Genomic DNA, 20,871 nt, shown 5'->3' on the forward strand with positions numbered 1-20,871 from the left:
TAATGAGTAACATAGCATTGTTGTGAGGAAGCCTATCCCAGTTGATAGCAGGTTTTCCCTAAAGCAGATGACTCTGTTTAGCACACACTTTTTATTAATAGGGTGTCTGCCAGTGGCAGATAAAACCATTTCGGTCTCCGCAAAAACATACCTTTCATTTTTCTCTCCAAAAGCAAGCAAGGGGCATAGAAGCAATATGAAATCCTCACTCCACAATCGTGTATCTCATCATCATTTAGTCTTGTGGCACACTGTTATTTTATGTCAATTAAATATTATTTAATACCAAATCCACAGGCTGCCACTACATCCATTGACCATCTGTGTATGAAATCTCAGTAGCTATGCTTTTGGAGATAAAATGAGAAGCCAAAGATAATTCCTGGAGGAACTTTAAAAATTACCGAAATTGATAAACACTAGCTATTTGTTAAGGAATTAAAAAATGCCATGTTAACACAAGCTCTGACCATATATAGAGTACATGCTGCAGTAAGAATATGGGCCAGGGAGTGTATTTCCACTGCAGCCACGGGGTTGCGATCGCTCTCTATGTGACCCACCTACCATAAATGTTGGTCTGGAGGGTGGCTTCTCTCCTAATCTTCATTTAGACAAGTTCATAACTGCACAAGTCAAAACTCACACAGGTATCATCTTTGTAGTGTCCCCAGTCTGCTCGCCATTGTCATTCAAGGCACAAAACGAGAATCACACATTTGTGTGTATTTATCACGCCAGCATTTCTTCAGATTTCATGTTCAATTTCGAAAATAAATGTTTGCTGCATTGAAATTAGCACTTAAAAACTTGACACAGAGAATTATTAGATAATTCTTGAGCTGGTGGAGCTGTTCTTTACAAAAAACAAAAAACTTTCAACGAGGGATTTAATTTACCAAATTTAACCCTGTATATTTTGTCACTTCCCACAGGTTTTTATGCACATATATTTTGCCCCTCTGTTCCTTCCTTCTTTTTTTTAATAGTTAGCACTAGAGGCGATATCTGTCTCTTAATTTGGGGTTTATTGCCCAGTGGTTATTACCCAGTAGTTTCTGAATTAATGGCTTTGGGTAATTATTACAATGTTTATTAAGAACATAAATTAAATTTAGCTTTATAAATGGACCTCCGTTTTTCTAGTTGGTGTCACTTCCTGGGAGTTTTGGCAGGACAAAGAGAGCTGTTTCTTTAAACTAAATCAACATGAATTTGTTCCTATTTTTAAAAAAAAAATCCAAGTCTTTTAAAAAGAGAAAGCAAATGTGTTTTGGAAGCAGTCTCATAGCTTTTGTCAGAGAACACTACTGAACCATCAAAATTCACAATAAGTATTTAGTAGTTACTCAGGAATTCTCTAAGGAAAGCAAGCAGGTTTTCTCAGATGTAAGCAATGCCAAATTACTACAAATGGCAGTTTTCAAATTGGAAGCATTAAATTAAATCAAAATGTGAGCATTGAGTAAGCAGATTCACTGAAATGGAATAAGTGAAGGAAATGAATGAGAATCAAAGGAAATAGATTATGAGACTTAATAATAAAAAATGGAGAGTTAGGTTTCTATTTATTTCTGTAGAGCCTTACTTGATGGCAATTCATTTGTGGAAACCAATGCATCTGGAGTTGCTGGGAGTACTGAATCACAGTGTAGAAAAACAATTGAATCAATTGCTCTATTGCGTGAAAAAAATCTAAGTATCTGTGATGAAAATTATTTTTATTACATGTAGGAAATTGGGAGCTCCTAAAGCAATTATAGTCAGACTAGTTAAGCTCCTATGAATCATTGCTGAAATAAATTCCAGAATTCCAGGCTTCAAATTAAGTTCCTAACCACATAGGAAGGAAAATGTAGTAAATTGGAAATAATGTATAATTTAAAATAAATTACAGGACATAGTCACAATAAGAAATGAATTGAAATTGTTGACTTGATTAAAAACTTAACACATCTATTTAAATCTTTTAATCAAATAGATAAAAAAATTAGATTCTGTTTCTTTCTTTCCTTTTTTATTTTATTTTGCAAAACGTGTGCACTTTTGGACCCTATCTTTTTTTTGTTTAGGAAGAAAATCACTCCTCTAGAATATATGACCTGCATGTTTAAAACCCATTGTGACGCACTGAACATGTTACACTATTTCTGGTATTCTATGAATTATTTCATTTTAAGATTTTTATTGATGTTCTCTAACTTAATTTTATGAATATGGTATAGAGAATGTTTTAGATGCAATTTTTCCTTATAAGAATCTGCTAAGGAGGACATTTGAAGAGAGGGTGTCTGGGGGATAGGCTGTAGAGAAAAGCGTGGCCGGCCAGATGGTGCTGGACATATGTGGTAGGTATGATACAGCTTGCTTTCATCTTATTTTTTAAGAAAACTTAAGTGTGGAGATCTCAATGAGCCATTTGGTGCATCTCCTACTTTTATATTATTATTGCCATTAGCATACTTTTCAAGGCTGGGTCTTGCTATTTCATTAGACAAAGAATTCTGACCCAATTCTGCAAATTTAGATTTGCCTACCTTAAAACTGAGTGGAAATCTTGAATTCAAACTGTAACACTAAAAATTATATTTCTCTGTTATTTGGAAGTAGAGGTCAATTTAGAGTAAATAATTTTAACAACATGACTTACTAGCCTTCATGTATCCAGGAGCATGTGAAATAGCCAGTTATCCTCATGACAAAAATTTCCCCTCTCTGGGACTGGTAATGAATTGGATTATTCTAAAGACACTCTTGCTTTTCTCTCCTTGGCACCAAATGTACATCCACATGAAATGGTTGGCCAGGAACAGGGTGGCTATGGGAGAGAGGAAGACTATAGTCCCAGTTCACAAACGTACCTGGTTGTTCCTTCACTCATTTGATTATTTATTCATTTAATAATCTACTTTGAACCATTATCCTTCCTCTGACCTCTTAGCTCATGTCATAGGAGTAGAAGGACCCTAACTCATTTTAAGGACTAATATGTGTAGTTTAATCTTGAGTTTGACCATAATTTTGCTGATCAATGGCAGAGTAAATAGCAGACAACAATGCCAGAGATAATTATGATCCTTAGCCATCCCAGTGGTATATCTCTTCAGAGAACATGTAACAAGAGAAAATAATTTCCTATTTTGAAGGCTGATTTGATTAATTGCATTAACTTCTTTATATATTCAAGCTTTACTAGCTATATTCAAACCAAGGATCAGCACACCTCATCTATAAAGGGCCAGAGAGTCAATGTTTTAGGCTTTGTGAGCCATAAAGTCTCTGTTGTAACTACTCAAGTCTACCATGGTAGCCATAGATAGTAGCTAAACAAATGGGTGTGGCCATGTTCCAATAAAACTTCATTTACAAAAGCAGGTGGCCATCGTTCATGACCTTAGCTATATTCTGTAATGTGGTGATGGCTTTCCTTTCATATTTTAAATAATAGCTAAAAATGAAGGATGATAGATACAGCTTTCAAAGACCTTGCCCAGTGAATGTGGTCTTTCTAGGAAGCTCAGTCTTTGTCACTCAGTTGCTTGCAGTGATAATTTTCCTAGATACTAGAAAGTTTGGCGGTCTGCAGCAGTTATTCAGCCTTGTCACTAACTCACGTTAAGTAAATTTTAAAAAGTGTACAAGGCATCGTTTTGTTATACTTTCCTCAACTTCCCATTGTTTGTTTCATACCCACCTTTGGTGATGACCAAGTACCGTAGTATCTATGGCCATCAGTCACCACCACTCACCTCAGCCCCAACCATAAATAGTATCTCAGATGTCACAGCCTTTTGTGCTTCTTCAAGAATATAGATTGGTCTCCTCCCCATCTCTCTCTCCTACTCTCTTAGGGGAACATTTGCAGTCTTCTCTCTGTAAGGCAGGACCCCGGGCGTACATATCTTCTCATTTCTTGCCAGTTGCCCAGAATTAACATATTAATATACCATTCAAGCTGCAGCTTTTCCTTGCAATCATGTGACTCCCTTCTGAGTGTTGGGACCTTGTCCTTTTAAACAAAATGTATGTGGGGTTCTTTGAAATTTTATAAATAATTTTATATTTAATGCCTTTAAGTTTGGCTCAAACACATGAAATAGACATGACTTTCTTTTCTTTCGTATCTTAAGATTCACTATTATAAAAGGCCTTCCCAGAAGTAATGGAAAACCTCCATCCACTTGCCACTTCCACCCCCACATCTGCTGGAGCAGTATTATTTTTATGCTAAATTAAGCATCTCAGGCATGGCTGCCATGTTGTTCCCAGCAAACACATTAGTGTAGGGCAGTCCATGTTTTTCACTATCATTGCCTGGCAGACTGTGCCTGATTGCCCAAATGTCTGGAGACACCCCCACCCTGTGAGGAGATGAGAACAGAGAATAGACGTATCCCATGTAGAGAGTGCTTGAATTGCATGGTCTCAGGGAGCTCCTTTACATTCAACCAAATATTTGTTCAGCACACTTTCGGGGGGCACCTACTGTGTATTGGGCATAGAGAGAGAAATGTTTTTAAGGACAATGAAATTTCTCAGATCAAATGTGATAGAGCTACATGGAATCCTCTTGCTTGAGGTCAATATGGAGAGCTCACAGCCACTTTACCAAGAGTAAATCATGTCATAGCAGGAGGCGACTGCACCTTCTTCTGGTTTCTTCCACCAGCCCCACTGAGTCGTTTTGCTTTCAGAAAATGTAGCACAACCATGTCTAAGAGAGAATCTTGTGACTAGTAAAGCAAAAATCTAAATCCAGGGAAGGGTGAGAGCTAAGAAGATTTAAGAACCCTGACATAACATCAGAAGCTTGGGATCTGAAACATTTTTTTAGGAGGCACAGAAGCATAGCTCACCTCCAGAGGGTCTGCAGAAAAACTCTTGTTAAGCTAACCACTGCTTCAGCAAAAGAGTAGAAAATGGAGTAAAAATGCCTGGGCTCATACCTGGGCTCCTCCACCCTTGCTGCATGGTTGTGGGCAAGTGACTTGCCTTCTTATTAATCTTGGTTTCTTCATTTGTAAAGATAGAAGAAGAATACCAGTACCTGTTTCATTGGGTGCTTGTGACAGATGAGGTATTGGCTGCAATATGCTTTGCATGGTGACCAGCGCACCATAAGCACTCTGTAACTTACGCAGCTGGCACCATTGTGGACAACAAAAACAGCCAAACACTTTCAATGTGCAGTTCTGGTTGTCCTAGCATCTTTCCTTTCTTTTCAGTGTCTTTAAGTCTTTAGAAGACATTTTACTTTAACCTGAAGCCAAAGAAGGCTTTCTCTAAAACATCACCTGGAAAAGTATGTGTCCACTCCCAGTGGGAAATTCCTGAGAGTTTTCAAAGATCAAAGTTGGGATTTTATAAAGTCTTTGTGAGGTTTGAAGTGCACCTGGTCAGGGCATGTGCCGTGTTGCCTCACAATGTGGTTGTTTCCTTGGTTCTTAGGTGCCAAATGGGGCGTTATAGCCTGATCTTCTGATGGAATAATTATCTATGTCAATGCTAGAATTATATTTTTTATCCTGGAATATTTGTGGCACCCCAGAGGACATAACCTCTTATTGGGTTTTATGGGATTCCCAAACATAAACTGGCATGCTGGCCTTATGTTTTCTTAGGGATTTCAAGATTGTAATTTAACTAATAGTTACCAGCAGCTGACTCTGGGTCAGGCAAATTAGTAAATGTTTTTCTCTCCAATCCTAAGTAGGAATTATAGTTATATTACCAAATAGGGACCCGAGTCTTCAGGAGACCAATTGTCACCGTGTGTGTGAGTAAACAGTAGTCCAAACTCAGCAGCCCTTGGTCTATAAAACACTGGGAGATCATTGAGTCAGGGTTTAATCCAGAACATTCTAGGCTCTGAAGTACTGAGTTTAAGATGAGGTGACAGAGAATGTTGCAGATGTCAGTAGGAGGACGGGAGTTTCATCCAAGATTCAGCAGAGCATGGGGTTCTTTGCCAGATTTCCATTATGGAAAGTGAGCCTGTAGTCACCTCTGCTTGTGCAGCTGCAATAATTATGATAGTCTGTGGGTCTGAAAGAGAAATAAACAGAAAAATATTATTGTGGGAAGCCAGATTTTTACTATAAATAGTGTCTGCCCAAAATGAGCATTCTAAGGGGTGGGGTGGGAGACATGGATTAAATAAGAAAAGAAAAAACAATTTGGGTGATTTTTGTAAACTTAAATTGAAAAACAGAGGAACAAATCCCAACATTCTCAATTTATCATGCTGAGTTGATAAGATGGTATTGAAAGATTGCATTCCAATTGCATATTTTTAAACTCCTTTCCTTGAACTATATGGTAAAAGAATTACTTAAAATGCTGATATAGAATCTTTGCTGGAGATAGAGACACTGACTCTTTGCCACCTGAAATTGGCAGTGAACAGCAGAGCTGAAATGGAAATTGGCAGGTACCACTGGATGTACCCAGGCTCAAAGAACCACCAGTACCGTCCTGTGCCAACCCTGGGGGACAGGGCTAGCCCCTTGAGCAGTCCAGGTAAATACAGCCTTGGGGTGAATTCTAATAGCAAGTCAACTGTTATCGTTAATATTATTTGTAATGGTTCTTTCCAATTGGTGGTATTTTATGTTTTTGCTTGATGCATTCATTTGTTCACAGGGGCATGGGTGGAATTGACCCTTTAAAAAATTTGATCATCTTCCTTTTTCTCTTCTTCTCTCCATTCCACTCCATCTTTCGCCTCTTTCTTCTCCCTCCTCCCCCTTTCCTCACACTCACCTCTTCTTCTCAAAGGGAGTAGTATACAATGAGCTACACCTTAGGGCTAACCACAAAATTTCCAATGTCTGAACTGATAATTGGGGGGGGAGGTGTCACCCATGTCCACCTTAGGACCAAAAACTAGGCCAGGACAGCCAAGGAGCCTTGGCTCTAAGGGTACTGTGAGCATCCCCAGATTTATTCCTGGCCCCACTGCTGTGTACCACTCTGATTTAACGTTAGCCATTGCCTTTGAGATGGGAAAGTCAAAGCACATGGAGTGGGGATGGGATAACTGTACCCGATCCCGTCAGGTAGGTCCAGTTTCTGGTTTCCTTGCTCATGAGGAACTCTGGTCCCTCAGAACCTAGGCGCTGGGCCTGGATGAAATGTGAAATGTGTGGGGGACTAAAAAGGGGGAAAATGCTGAGTAATGTGAACATCCACCCACCACATTCCCAAAGTCTACTCGCGTCTTAATACTCAGCTCAATTAGCTAAAATTCAGTGATTTCAAGTTACTTAAAATGTGACTATAAAGGGATGGTACTGGGTCAAATAAACAATTGGTTTGAAGTTTTGCTATAATTTTGCATAAACCCATAGAATCATTTTTCCTAGTTTCTTACTTTTTCAGGAATACCTCAGAAGTACCTGAGATATGATGTAGCACACCTATTGAATTCCAAAGTCACAATGCCCGCAATTATTTTATAAAACTTTTTATTTTTATTTTAAAACCTAAATTGGAGCTTCAGGTTAATTAACATGAAATCTGACTTGGGATGTAGCTCTACATTTGGGGCTATGGATTCCTTCATTTGACATGGGGCTGTTAGACGCCAGCTCTGTGTGTACCTGAGCAGTGCTGGTTAGAAAAGGTGAGCAAGAAGGGATATCACACATTTGTCCTCAGAGGTCCTTTAAAGAATGGAGGGTTCTGGAATATTTTTTAAAATTGCCATTAGACATGATATATCCATGCAATTAAAGAATGAATTACTGACACATACTAGTACTGCAACATGGATGAATCTCAAAAATCATTTTGCTGAGTAAAAGAAGTCAGTCGCAAGAAACCAAATATTGTATGATTCCATTTATATGAAATTTCTAGAATTGACAAATCCATAGAGACAGAAAGTGTTTACCACAGGCTGAGGGAAGAGTGATGAGGAGTGACTACTAAGGGGTACAAGGGATATTTTTTAGAATGATGGAAATGTTTTAAAATTAGATTGTGGTGATGGTTACATAACTGTAAATTTACTCAAAACCATTGAATTGTACACTTAAAACAGGTGAATTTTAAATGTAAGCTATATTTCATTAAAGCTGTTTTTAACACACACACCCCCAACCACCATTAAATGTGGACAGTTCACCCTAACCGGTTTGGCTCAGTGGATAGAGCGTCAGCCTGAGGACTGAAGGGTCCCAGGTTCAATTCTGGTCAAGGGCATGTACCTTGGTTGTGGGCACATCCCCAGTGGGGGGTGTGCAGGAGGCAGCTAATCGATTTTTCTCTCTCATTGGTGTTTTTAACTCTCTATCCCTCTCCCTTCCTCTCTGTAAAAAAAAATCAATAAAACATATTTAAAAATGTGCACAGTTCAATAGCATAGAGTGAGAAGAAGGGTATTAGTTAACATAACAAGAAGGTCCCTAAGTTATCAGAGAGTTCTTCATTTTAAGAATGTGTTGGAAGACACCAGGCTAGTTGGAAATCAAGAAAAATAAAAATAAAAAAAATCTTCCTGGATTGTGTGGTAAAGAGTAAACATCAGTATCTTATTAGAGGAAAGCCCTCTAGCAATTGCTCTTGACAAGTTTTGTCCACTGGTTGAACAGTTTCCTGTAAGAACACTGGAAAAATACATGCTTCTGATCCTACAACCAAACACCAGAACACGGGCATTCTAAGCAGCAGTGGCCACTGAGGAGAAAAACACAAGGCTCAATCCGATTTCTTTTCTGAAACCTTTGGGGCCAGACTTATTCCAGAATTCAGAAGAGTTTGGGTTTTTGAAAAGTAACATGGCACGTACACCACGTGCTACATGACATCACCAGCGGAGTCTGGGTGCTCCCACAAATCGAACACATTAATCTTCGTAGAGAGCCTACATTGCATAAAGGAAGCCTATAGACAGCCTCTGGTCCAATCACATTGCGTTTTGCCTTCAAATAAGTTTAGATCAGAACAGGTTTTGTTGCCAGCTGAACGATACCAAGAAAGAAAGAAATAATCCTTGGTTTTAGAGTTTTTAGACTTCTGGAATGGTATGCTGAGAAACTGTAGAACTCAGTATCAGTTTGCTGGTGATATTTCATGTGAGAATTCCATGAGCAAGCAGGTTATTGTCTGAAGGGGAGAAATAAAATCACTGAACTTGATTTATAGAATCATCTTCCGAGATCCTGAAACAATCTCTACCCACACGTAGTTTTAACTTTTTCTGTGCAGTGACTGAAATCAGGACCATTTGTGTCTGAAACCAGCCACAGAGACCTTGCATGCAGGAGAGAGAGTATAAAGAATATAATGCAGTCCTAGCTGGTTTGGCTCAGTGGATAGAGCGTCAGCCCGTGGGCAGAAGGGTCCTGGCTTTGATTCTGGTCAAGGGCATGTACCTTGGTGCAGGGTCCTCGCCGGGCCATGCCCTGGTCAGGGCTTATGCAGGAGGCAACCAATCAATGTGTCTCTCTCACATCGATGTTTCTCTCTGTCTTTTCCTCTCTCTTCCACTCTCTCTACAAATCAATGGAAAAATACCCTCGGGTAAGGATTAACAACAACAACAAAACAAATTAAAAAAGAGTACAGTGCAGGCTCCAGAGTGAGGGGACTGAACCCAGCCATGTCTTCGCCTTCCCAGTTGCTTGGAGATTTTGTTGGCTTCTAAATCGATGCAGTTGCCATTCTGTACTTAGATTCCAAACCAGATGGTGTGAGAGAAAAAAATAGAGAGAATTCCATATGGCTCTTGTGTCTATTTTTTTTCCAGAGTTCTCTGTTTCTTTCGAGTGGGGGAGGGGAAGAAGAGGCTTTGATACAAGCTGACCAGAAGATCTTTGCCAAAGGAAAATGCCTCTCCCACCTGTGCAGTTATTATAGTCAAGACCACCTCCCTCCAACCCCCAACTTCCTTATTCCCCTTTGGAAAAGTCCAGTAGCTCCAGTTTCCTTTGCCTGATATTTTCATGTGTGTGTTGTTGTTTTTGGTGTAACTTCCCAGTAGAATTACATTTTTTTAGGACTTGGATAGTTAATCCTTCACCATCTGTTGCTTTTTTCTTATTTTTTTCATTTTTTTAACTTTTTTTACTCAGGTAATACATCTTCTCTAGGCCTCCAGGGAATCAAAGGATGGATGGCCACATAGGCAACCCTGTGTGATGCTGCCTTAGGGGCCCAGGCCTGAGATGGCCATCTGAGATGGTAGCATTGGTAATAAAAGGAATAGTTAATGGACACCTGTGGGGAATACTTCAAGCTACTGTAGATTGTGTTACACAGGCTTCCGAGTATAGATCCTCTGTTCCAAGTGTGGTCTTTGGGCCAGCAGAATTGGCCTCACCTAGAATTTTATTACCAAGGCAGAGTCTCAGGCCCTGCTCCCATCCTGCAGAATCAGAATCTGCATTTTAACAGGATTTCCTATGAACATTACCATTTGAGACACACTAATTTAGAGGAAGGTCCAGAGCAAGAAGAGAGAAGATAGGAAGGAACTGAAGTGAATTTACCCTCGAGATCTAGACCTCTCTTTAGCATTGGAAAAGACAGACTAGCGTAAGGTATTCATTTTGCTTTCGCTCTCTGCTTGTGGAGAGGCATGCATAAAACTGGTCGTCATTAATGCACTGAGTCCTGGTTAGTTTGAAAGATAGTGACCTCTGCTTCTCTTGTCTACTTGTCTGAAAGCATGCCTCCTCTTATTCCTTTGTTTAAAATCTTGGTGAAGGAGAGTGGGGAAGAGCAGTGAAAGTGGGAATGGTTTGTTTCCTTGTGGCAAAGAGAGGGTGAGGAGAAAGTAGTGGATGGGAGCTTGGGAGAAATTCTTAAATGTCCCTCATCATGTTCTTTAATATAATCCTATGACGTGCCTTTAATGGATGTCATGGAGCTGTTTTCATCCATTGCTCAATTCAGTGTACTTTAGCAAGTTTTATTTTCTGTGATATGTAAAAGATGATTATATTTTATTAACTGTAATATCGGGGGTCATTTCATTAAGTGATTTTTCAAAATATGGGCCTCGAATGCTCTGAATCAGAATCACCAAGGATGCTGGTTAAACATTTGGATTCCCAGGCCCCACCCACCATTTTGGGGGGGTGGACCCCAGGAATTGCTGTTTTAGTAAGTTCCCCAGGCGATTCAGATGCACACTAAAGTCTGGCCACCACATAGAGGATCATAACCTTGGTTCAGTTCAAAATACTTTTCTGAAGAACAGAAACTTGAAATTCACAGGCAACTTGTATACATAGTTACTATCAAGATGTCTAAAGCCAAATCACCACATCCTTAGCAGATGGTGCTGTTGGATGTTTTAAATATATTTTTATTGATTTGAGAGAGAGAGAGAGAGAGAGAGAGAGAGAGAGAGAGAGAGAGAAAGAGAGAGAGAGAAACATCAATGATGAGAGAGAATCATTGATCAGCTGCCTCCTGCACACCCCCTACTGGGGGGTCAAGCCCGCAACCCAGGCATGTGCCCTGACCAACAACTGAACCGTGACCTCCTGGTTCATAGGTGGATGCTCAACCACTGAGCCATGCCAGCTGCGGTTGGTGCTATTGAATTTGAAGGAAACTCCTCTTGATGTTTTTAGATGATCATTGTATCTTTGTGTATCTAAAAAGAATGCAAAACTATTGTATTATAGAGCTGTAGGCAAGCACCAATGTATTAGTAATCTATTGTCATTTAAGAAATTAATCTTAAACTTGGTGACTAGTAACAACAACATATACTATCTCGGTTTCTGTAGGTTGGAATCTGGGCTCAGCTTATATGTCTCTGGGTCTCATCTGAAGGCCCAACCAGGGACTCATCCACTTCCCAGCTCACTGCTGCGGTTGTTGGCAGGGCTCATTTCCTCACAGTCTGCTGTACTGAGGTCTCTCAGTTCCTCACTAGCTCCTGGCCCAAGACCTCCCTTGATACTTTGCCATGTGAGCTTTCCCACAGCTCCCTCATGACATGGCAGCTGGCTTCATCAGAGAGATCAGGTGAGTGGGTACGAGAGTATGCCCACAAGAAAGAGGACGCTAGAAGCAAGTCACTAGGTCCAGCCCACACTCGGAGAGGAATGACACAAAGGTGTGAATCTCAGGAGGTGGGATCATTGGGGTTGTCTCAGAAGGGTGCCTGCCACCAGCTGTGTGAACGTTTCCAAGTAGAAATGCATCCTTTGTGCCACAGAGCACTGTCTTCTCTCCTCAATGACAGTAGCCCCTTCACTTACCTGTCACTGAGTGGGGGGCTGCAGAATCCATGTCCTGTGGATTCTGCAGCCACAGGACATGTCACCCCGCTCCACCCAGGTTAATGTGGATCCTACCTTGTGCAGCCAATCCTTAGTTCCCAAAAGGGATTCACAGCTTTTTAAAATTACTAGTGTCTTTTGTAAAAACCAAACTTAAAAAGTAGCTATTTTTTTCTAACTTTTTTTTTGAGGTATGATTGACACTGCATATATTTAAAATGGCCTAGTTGATAAGTTTTGACATAGGTATGTGCCCGAGCAAGATGGTAACGTGTTCATGAATCCCAAAGTTTCCCCGGTTCCCTCTGTAAGCCCTCCTCTCACCTACCCTCCCCAAGCAACCACTGATTTGCTTTCTGTCTCTCTGGATTAGTTTATGTTTTCTGGAATGACCCTTATGAAGACTTGTTCACATAAATTCTCTCACTGCTTCTTGTCAAGCCATTTCCATAAAATGTTGTGTGACATTGAGTGCTTAGTAGCTCTGAGCTTTGTCTGATTTTCATCCTTCCTGCCTCCATTGAACACGCCCTGTATGCTTTGGAAAAAACCTCCAAAAGACCCATTCTGCTACCACCTACAGTGGAAGACTTTCGTTTGCACCCACTCCAATCCAGCCTACACCCTAGTCCCAGATTAACCTCTTAAAAGCATACCTTGGATCATGTCAACTCTCTTGTTCACAAACCTCTCTCTCCTCACTGCCGGCAAAATGAAGCCTGCAAAGGTGCAAGCTGGCTTGGAGGCCTCCCTGCCACAGGAGAGCCCCACCTGCCTTTCTGGTTCCTACCCTGACACTGCCCTGGCATCCTTGATAAACTTGGCCACACCCTGAACTCCCCCCATGCATCCCTCAGTAGGTTGGCCCTGCTCTCCTTCCCCTGTACTTTTCCATCTGTCCTAACCATGGATCCTTCTGTTCTTCAAGGCCTATCCACACTGCTGCCACCATACACCCTTTCCTTAGCTCTCATACTAGACCCAGGAAATCTGTCTCTACCTCACTCCCCATGCCCCTGAGTCATCTCTCTCTTTATTCTGTTTTAATGATTTCTTCTGTGTTTCTGTCCCTCGCCCCACTCCAGTGTCGATGCTGGGAGAGCAAAACAGTGCCTGGCATATAGTACTGCTTCAACAGACACTCAGTGAATTCAGTGGAATCCAGGAAAACATAGATGTTGTCTCCCAGATGGTCAAGGAGGTTGAGTGCTACCAAAGCTTCATGATGCAGATAGTTCTCATATTTCTTGAATACCCTACAGATCTTTCTTAAAATCTGTGATATCTAAACTTAGAGCTAGCTTCTCCTACTCACCATTGGTTTCCCTGATTCTTTGCTCCCACACTTCATTGGGCTAAGACACACACATGGTGCTTAGGAAAGCCAAAGCCAGTTCCCACAAAGGCAAAGGAAGAGGCTAAGAAGTGTCTGTTTCTTGAATTTGTTCATTCTCACCACGTGAATATATCCTATCTAATAAAAGAGAAACATGGTAATTGGCATATGACCGCTACCCTTCCCATTGGCTAATCAGGGAGATATGCAAATTAACTGCCAGCCAAGATGGCGGCCGGCAGCCAGGCAGCTTGAAACTAACATGAGGCTTGCTTGCTTCAGTGACGGAGGACTCCAACATTCCCCGCCTGCCTTGCCGGCCTCTGCGCTTGCAGTTTAAGAAACATTGTAACAAATATAGAGGCTAAATAAAACCCCAGAAACCAGCTTTCAGCCGGCTGGGATCTCAGAGCTGGAGTTGATACAGAGTTTCGATTATAGAACCTAAACAAACCAGATACCTGTTTTCAGCAGCAGAGGCCTCAGAGCTGGAGCCAGAGCTAAACCTGGCCCAGAATAAAAAAAGAAAAAGAAAAAAAGAAGCAGTTGGGAGCTTCAGTCAGCCTGAAAACAGCCCTCAGCCCCTCACCCAGACTGGCCAGGCACCCCAGTGGGGACCCCCACCCTGAATGGTGTGTGACCAGCTGCAAACAGCCATCATCCCCTCATCCAGGCTGGCCAGGCACCCCAGTGGGGACCCCCACCCTGAAGGGTGTGTGACCAGCTGCAAACAGCCATCATCCCCTCATCCAGGCTGGCCAGGCACCCCAGTGGGGACCCCCACCCTGATCCAGGACACCCTTCAGGGCAAACCAGCCAACCCCACCCATGCACCAGACCTCTATCCTATATAGTAAAAGGGTAATATGCCTCCCAGCACCGGGATCAGCAGAGCTGCAAGGCCTCCCAGCACTGGGATCAGCGTGGCAGGGGGCAGTGCCCAAACCCCCTGATAGCCCTGCGGATCTGTGTGTGACAGGGGGCGGGACCACAACCTCCCTATCTGCCCTGCTCTGTTTGTGACAGGGGAAGGCGCCCCAACCCCCTGATCAGCCCTGCTCTGTGCCTGATAGGAGGGAGCTCCCCAACCCCCTGATCGGCCCTGCTCTGTGTGTGACAGGATGCGGCGCCTCAACCCCCTGATCGGCCCTGCTCTGTGTGTGACAGGGTGCGGAGCCCCAACCCCGCCCCCCCCCCATGGGCCCTGCTCTTTGTGTGATGGGGTAGAGCCATAACCTCCCCATCGGCCCTGCCCTGAGTGTGACAGTGGCAGCGCCCCAACCGCCTGATCAGCCCTGCTCTGTGGGTGATAGAGGGTGGAGCCCCAACCCCCTGATCCGCCCTGCTCTGTGCATGACAGGGGGTGGCGCCGCAACCTCCCCATCGACCCTGCCTTGAGTGTGACAGGGGGCAGTGCCTCAACCCCCCAATCGGCCCTACCCTGAGCGTGACTGGGGGTGGCATCACAACCTCCCAATCTCCCCTGCTCTGTGCATGACAGGGGAAGGTGCCCCAACTCCCCAATCGGCCCTGCTCTGAGCTCGACCAGGGGCTGCACCTAGGGATTGGGCCTGCCCTCTGCCACCCGGGAGCAGGCCTAAGCCAGCAGGTCGTTATCTCCCGAGGGGTCCCAGACTGCAAGAGGGCACAGGCCGGGCTGAGGGACCCCCCTCCCCCCCGAGTGCACAAATTTTTGTGCACCGGGCCTCTAGTCTTTAATATAATTGCTTATCATCTACTGCTCATGACATTTTGCAAATGTTAGAAGTAAATCTATTCTTTAATATATTTAATAGCTTTTAGGACAAGCTTTTTAAAAGGATCTGCTGAAAAGCAATTCCCTTTATATTATTAAAAAACAGATCCCTTTACCACTTAAAAGTAATTGAAGACCCCAAAAACTTTTGCTCATGTGGGTTATATCTATAAATATTTTCTGTATTAGAAATTATAAATGAAAAATTAACTGTGAAATAATGAACTCATTATTTATTTAAAATAATAACAAACCATAATAAATCTGTTACATGTTAAATAATATTTAGGAAAGGTAACTATTTTCTTAAACTAAAGAAAACTTGAGTGAGAAGAGTAGTAAGTACTGTTTTACATTTTTGCAAAGCTCCACTTTTTATACTGTGTTCCGTTCAAATCTGTTGCACTATCTTAGCTCTGTATTCAAGAATGATTTCATATCACACATGGGTCATTTGAAAACTATTGGTTCTCTGAGTTGTGTAGATCTTTCATGCTATCAAAAAAGTCACAGTTGTTCATCTTACCACCAGTTTTATTAAGAAGCCTTGTAAGTATTGGGACTCTGGTATTTTCCCTGTGGCAGATGCAAGTTCTCCAATATTGAATGGCTCTGTAACACTTGTTCTCCAACCTGGGTGCTCATTAAAATCACATCGGGAGCTTTGTTTTTAAAATCGCAAAACCTCTCATTGCTGAGTGCCACCCCCCGAAATTCTGATTTATTTGGTCTGGGGTGAAGTCTGGGCATCTGGGCTTTCAAATGGTCTCCAGATAATTCTGTGCAGCAAAACTTGAGCGCCTCTGCTCTGTGATATTTTCTAAGCCAACTAAAGTTTATTAAGCTCTTTTAAAAATTTTTGTCATTATTATTTTTTTATCCTCACCTGAGGACATTCATTGATTTTTTTATGGAGGGGAGAAAGGAGGGAGGGGGGAGAGAAACATTGATGTGAGTGAAAAACATCACTCAGTTGCCTCTCACACGTGTCCCAACGGGGATCAAACCCGCAACCTTTTGGTGCATGAGAGGATGTGCCAGCCAACTGAGCCTCACTAGCCAGGACTTAAGCTCTTCCTTAAAAAAATTGTAGGTGTCTCAGACCAGGATTGTGCATTGTAACCTTAGAGCGGGTTTTCTCACCTGTGGCACTACTAACATTGTGCATCCTACCATTTTTGTTGGGGGGGATTGCCCTATGCACTGTAAGATGTTTAGCAGCATCCCTGGCCTCTACCCGCTAGATGCCAGCAGTGACCTCATAGTTGTGATGACCGAAAATGTCTTCCTACACACAGCCCAATGTCCCCAGGGAGGCAAAATCATCCCCAGTTGAAAACCACGGATCTAAACCCATATAGATTTTTGTTCATGCTGTCTCAGCACTAGTGACATTTGGGGTCAGATACTTGGGGACCTGTCCTGTGCATTGTAAGTTTGGCAGCATCCCTGACCTTTAGTCGCTGGAACAAGTAGCGCCCCTCTCCCCCAATTGTGGGGGCCTAAAATATCTCCAGACATTACAGAATGTCCCCTGGGGGCACAGTCACGCCCTGTTGAGAGCCGCAGCTGACATTCACTTTTGCTTCTATTAAGTAGGATTCTCACCGCTTCCATTTTCCTGATGCTGTTTTTTGAAAGTTGCAAACCTTGGCTACTTCTCCTTTTCTTTTTAATGTTGCGGCTCATTAGGAATCAGTAAAGGAGCAAGGAAGGCTGTGCTTAGAGCATGGTGTGTGTGTGAGTGTGACATTCATTCCCTGGGGAAGAATGTGAGCCCTGTTCCCGCTGGCCCTCCTTCTGGGCCAGCATTAAATCTGCAGCCAGGATCGCAGGCAACTCGGGGCAAATCACTGGGCTGTCATGAACCCACAGCCATGGCAACGGCCATCCGCAAGCCCGAGGACAAAACGTGTTTTATTCTGTTGTTCTGCACAAAAGGTTCTAGAGATACTGGAGACAAACTGGCCATTGAGAGTTAGAGGCATTGATGTGGATTTCTTTCTCCCTACTATGTGGTTTATATTTAAACGCTTAGGCTAATGCACACTGGACTTTTTGTGTAAATGAAAACCAAAAATTTTAAATTCTCTTTAGCCACCAAAACCGGCTAAGTGAAGGCTTACAGCATTATTAACCTAAGAGGTTCTGGGGCTTTAGTGAGAGGCATTGAGAATTACAGCAAAATGTGCTTGAAGGCCTGGTATTGATTTTTATTTTTACTTGAGTAGATCTTAGTCATGAAAAAATGCTTTCCTTGCCTTTTCTGGTTCACGTTAACCAATGTTGTCCTTGCCGGTTTGAATCTTGGGAAAATTTGAGTGTGGATTTATGGAGTATCCAAGAAAAGCATTGACCTTCCTTAGCTAGCATGAACTTGAACAGTGTGGTGCTCTGCTGATGCTTGGCACCACCTCCACATTTCAAAACACCAGTCTTGCCTGTGACTTCTCACACTGGGGACAGCCTGAATCACAGATCCAGTTCCTTTGTCTGAATGGGCACTCTCAGCCCCATGGCGGGGTCGGGTGAGGGAATAAATCTGTTTTCTCAGACCTCATCTATGGTGTGGCTCTAAAGCATCTTTGTCAAAAATTCTGAGGTTAAGAGGACTTATTTGGCTCAGAAAAAGCGCTCTAGTTGCACTCCTTTCAGGACAGCTGAACAACTTGAAACATTTTGTTTCCTCATTGCAGCCCCTGGAACTTGTCATTTGATTTGCTAGAGTTTTGGCCAAGCTCAGTGGGCCACCTCTTAAGGGGAAAACACCAAACATGGTTGAACACAACACAGGCACTTCAAACAGGCTCAGGACACCACTCCTGAGACTGGGAAGATGGGACTGTTGACTAGCAATGGGCTTCTCAAACTTTCTTGTGCACACAAGTCACCTGAGGCAGAGGCTTGTTAAAATGCAGGTTCTGATTCTGCTGGTCTGGAGTGGGGCCTGAGATTCTGCATTTCTCCCAAGCTCCCTGCTGAAGCTGATACTGCTGGTCCAAGGACCACACTTTGCAAAACAAAAGGTCTAAAGCACTTTCAACTGCAAATGGTCCACTCGTATGTTTTCTTGATGTCTGAAAGTTTTCATTGCTGTCCAGTAGAAGCTGATGGCATCCATCTTTAGCTCTTCTGAGCTATAGACCCACGGATCCAAGAAATCCTACCTTAAGACAACATCCAGTCACCTCAAACTCAACATGTCTAAAAGGAAACTCAACACCTTTGTCCTGAAGGCCTAGCCCTCTTCTGGCCAACCTAGCTAGGAGAACAATACAACATCTATCTGGTTATACAACATCTTCCTGGTTAGACATTTACGAGTCATCTTTGGTGCTCACCAACCCACCCCAACCCCATGATCAAATCCACACCAAGTTGTGCCCGTGTGACATCTTAATCATCTCTCAGACCCATTAATTTCCTCTACTGCCATCACATTTGCCCTGGTCCAAGCTCCTGTCATCTTTTGTGTGAACCATTATACTGGGTTCCTACTCACCTCTGCTTCCACTTTGTTCCCATCGCATCAGCCTCAGTGATCTTTTGCAACCCCAGTCTGTTCCCTATGGTTACAAGAGCTCAATGGCTTCAAATGATTCTGAGGATAAGTCCAGAATCCTTAAGGTGCCTAAGGCCCTAAGTGGTCTATCAGAAATAGATCCCTCCTATCTTCTTTGCCCCACCCTCTGTGTAGTCTGTGCTCTGGCTTCTTTCATGCGCAGGAAAGTGCCCTGTTCTTTTCTACCATAGAGTTTTTGTTCCTTCTGTTCCTGAAACATCCTCCCTAACACATTCTGCTCTCCCTTTGCCTAAGTAACTGAAATTAATCCTTCATATTTAAACTCCAGAAGCCATCCATGGCCATCCCTCTGAAACCTAAGTGAGTCCCCATAGTTTGCTATCCTAGGACTTCTGAGCTTAGAACCATATGGTTAATGTCCATTTCCCCGTAGACTATAAGCTCCATTAGAGTGTAGACCACACCTATCTTAGTTTACCATTGAGTCCCCAGTGCCCAGCAAAAATGCTTGGGACATTGAAGACACTTGGTGAGCATTGAATGGTCACTAATTGAATGAAATGGAACAAGTGAATAGACAGCTGCTCCCTCCTTTTTAATGCTGTCATCTGCACCCATATCTGTTACTCCGCTTAACTGACAGCTTCAATTAAACAAGACCTCTGAGACACCTCAATACCCAAAGTGATGATAACAGCAAGGTTATGGGAAGAGTTTCTCTTGAGTGAGGGCTGAGCTGTGCCTTTAGATGAACCTGCTATGCATCCAGCTGTATTGTTTCCTATACATTTTTCCCATGTTGCATTCCACAAGCCTCGACTCACATTGACCGGCAAGGTCCCTAAGAGTTTTATCTGTGAATGTGGAATGATAACCAATATGGTGACTTCTGTTCTATAGGAGCCAGAGCTCCTATAGCTGCAAATAAAACCATCTGCAGAGAGACTGATTCATTTACGTGATCCTCCAAATCCTTGAGTCCCTGATTTCCCCCGCTGTTATAAAATCAGACCCACAGCATGGGGTATATGGAGTCCTTGAGAGATATAAATTGGAGGGAAACTTTAACCTTGATGTAGTGTTGAAGTTGGGACTGAACAGCAGCATTCTTCTAACCCCGCTTGTCTTTCTGAGTCAGGGAGCAGCTGTGATATTTCCTTTGAAAGAAGCAGAATGCTATAACACTTTGGATGAAAGACCTTTGAAGTGGCAGCTGAATTGTGAAGGATGAGTTATATTGTTAAAGAGCAAGTGTGCTATGCCATAACACCTAACCTAACTCCAAATGATGAGAAAGGATATGGTTTATTTAAATATATAGTATACATATATAAAACAAAAATATTCAGGAATGAATAAGCCTTTTATCAGGTCGCTAGTATATGTCAATGTCACCATGTCAACTGTGTTCTGCATATGAGGTCTTTCTGTAGAAAGCCTTTCCTAATCCCTCCCCAATATGAATTTATTCCTTCCTGTCCTTCTCTCTCCCCTTTCCCACCCACCAGCCACTGGCTCTCCAGCAGTCTGTATCTTATGCTGTACTATAATAACATTATATGTCTGCTTTCAGCATTATTAGACTGATCTCCTTGAAGGCAAAAAAAAACCCATCTGATTTCATAGTTGTTTCCCCAGAGCCAAGCACAGTTCTTAGTACCCAGTAGGTCTTCAAAAACATGTTGTATTAATGAAACCCAAAGTAAAACTCAGTTAAAACCCAGGTCATGTTATAGAAAAACAAATATGTGACAGGTGAAACTCTATCTTCTAAAGCAGTGTTTCTGCAATGATAGAATGTTCTCCATCTGCTCTGTCCAATAGGGCAGCTGCTAGCACATGTGGCGACTAGCATGTGAAATGTGGCTCGTGGAACTGAATTTATTATTTTATTTTAAATAGCCACATGAGCTAGTGGCTACCATGTTGGACAGCAGAGCCTCCAGACCACACATCTCTATGCAATATGGACCAGATACGACATTGTTAGCCAGGGAAGCAGGCATGCATCTTG

The 20,871-nt window shown here is 42.5% G+C and overlaps 1 protein-coding gene across 6 annotated transcripts in view; it reads left to right on the forward strand.

The window, feature by feature from the left end:
• GPM6B (glycoprotein M6B) overlaps window positions 1–20,871 on the forward strand; it is a 142,741-nt gene that overhangs the window by 106,872 nt on the left and 14,998 nt on the right. For 3 of the 6 annotated variants that reach the window (XM_059680267.1, XM_059680266.1, XM_059680268.1), the window contains exon 2: window positions 6,400–6,519. The exons of the other annotated variants lie outside the window; for them this stretch is intronic. In XM_059680267.1, coding sequence (XP_059536250.1) covers window positions 6,400–6,519 — 120 coding nt within the window. The remainder of the gene's footprint in view (window positions 1–6,399; window positions 6,520–20,871) is intronic. 6 annotated transcript variants of the gene reach the window in all.

Source organism: Myotis daubentonii, chromosome X (assembly GCF_963259705.1).
Source record: "Myotis daubentonii chromosome X, mMyoDau2.1, whole genome shotgun sequence".
Classification (NCBI taxonomy): domain Eukaryota; kingdom Metazoa; phylum Chordata; class Mammalia; order Chiroptera; family Vespertilionidae; genus Myotis; species Myotis daubentonii.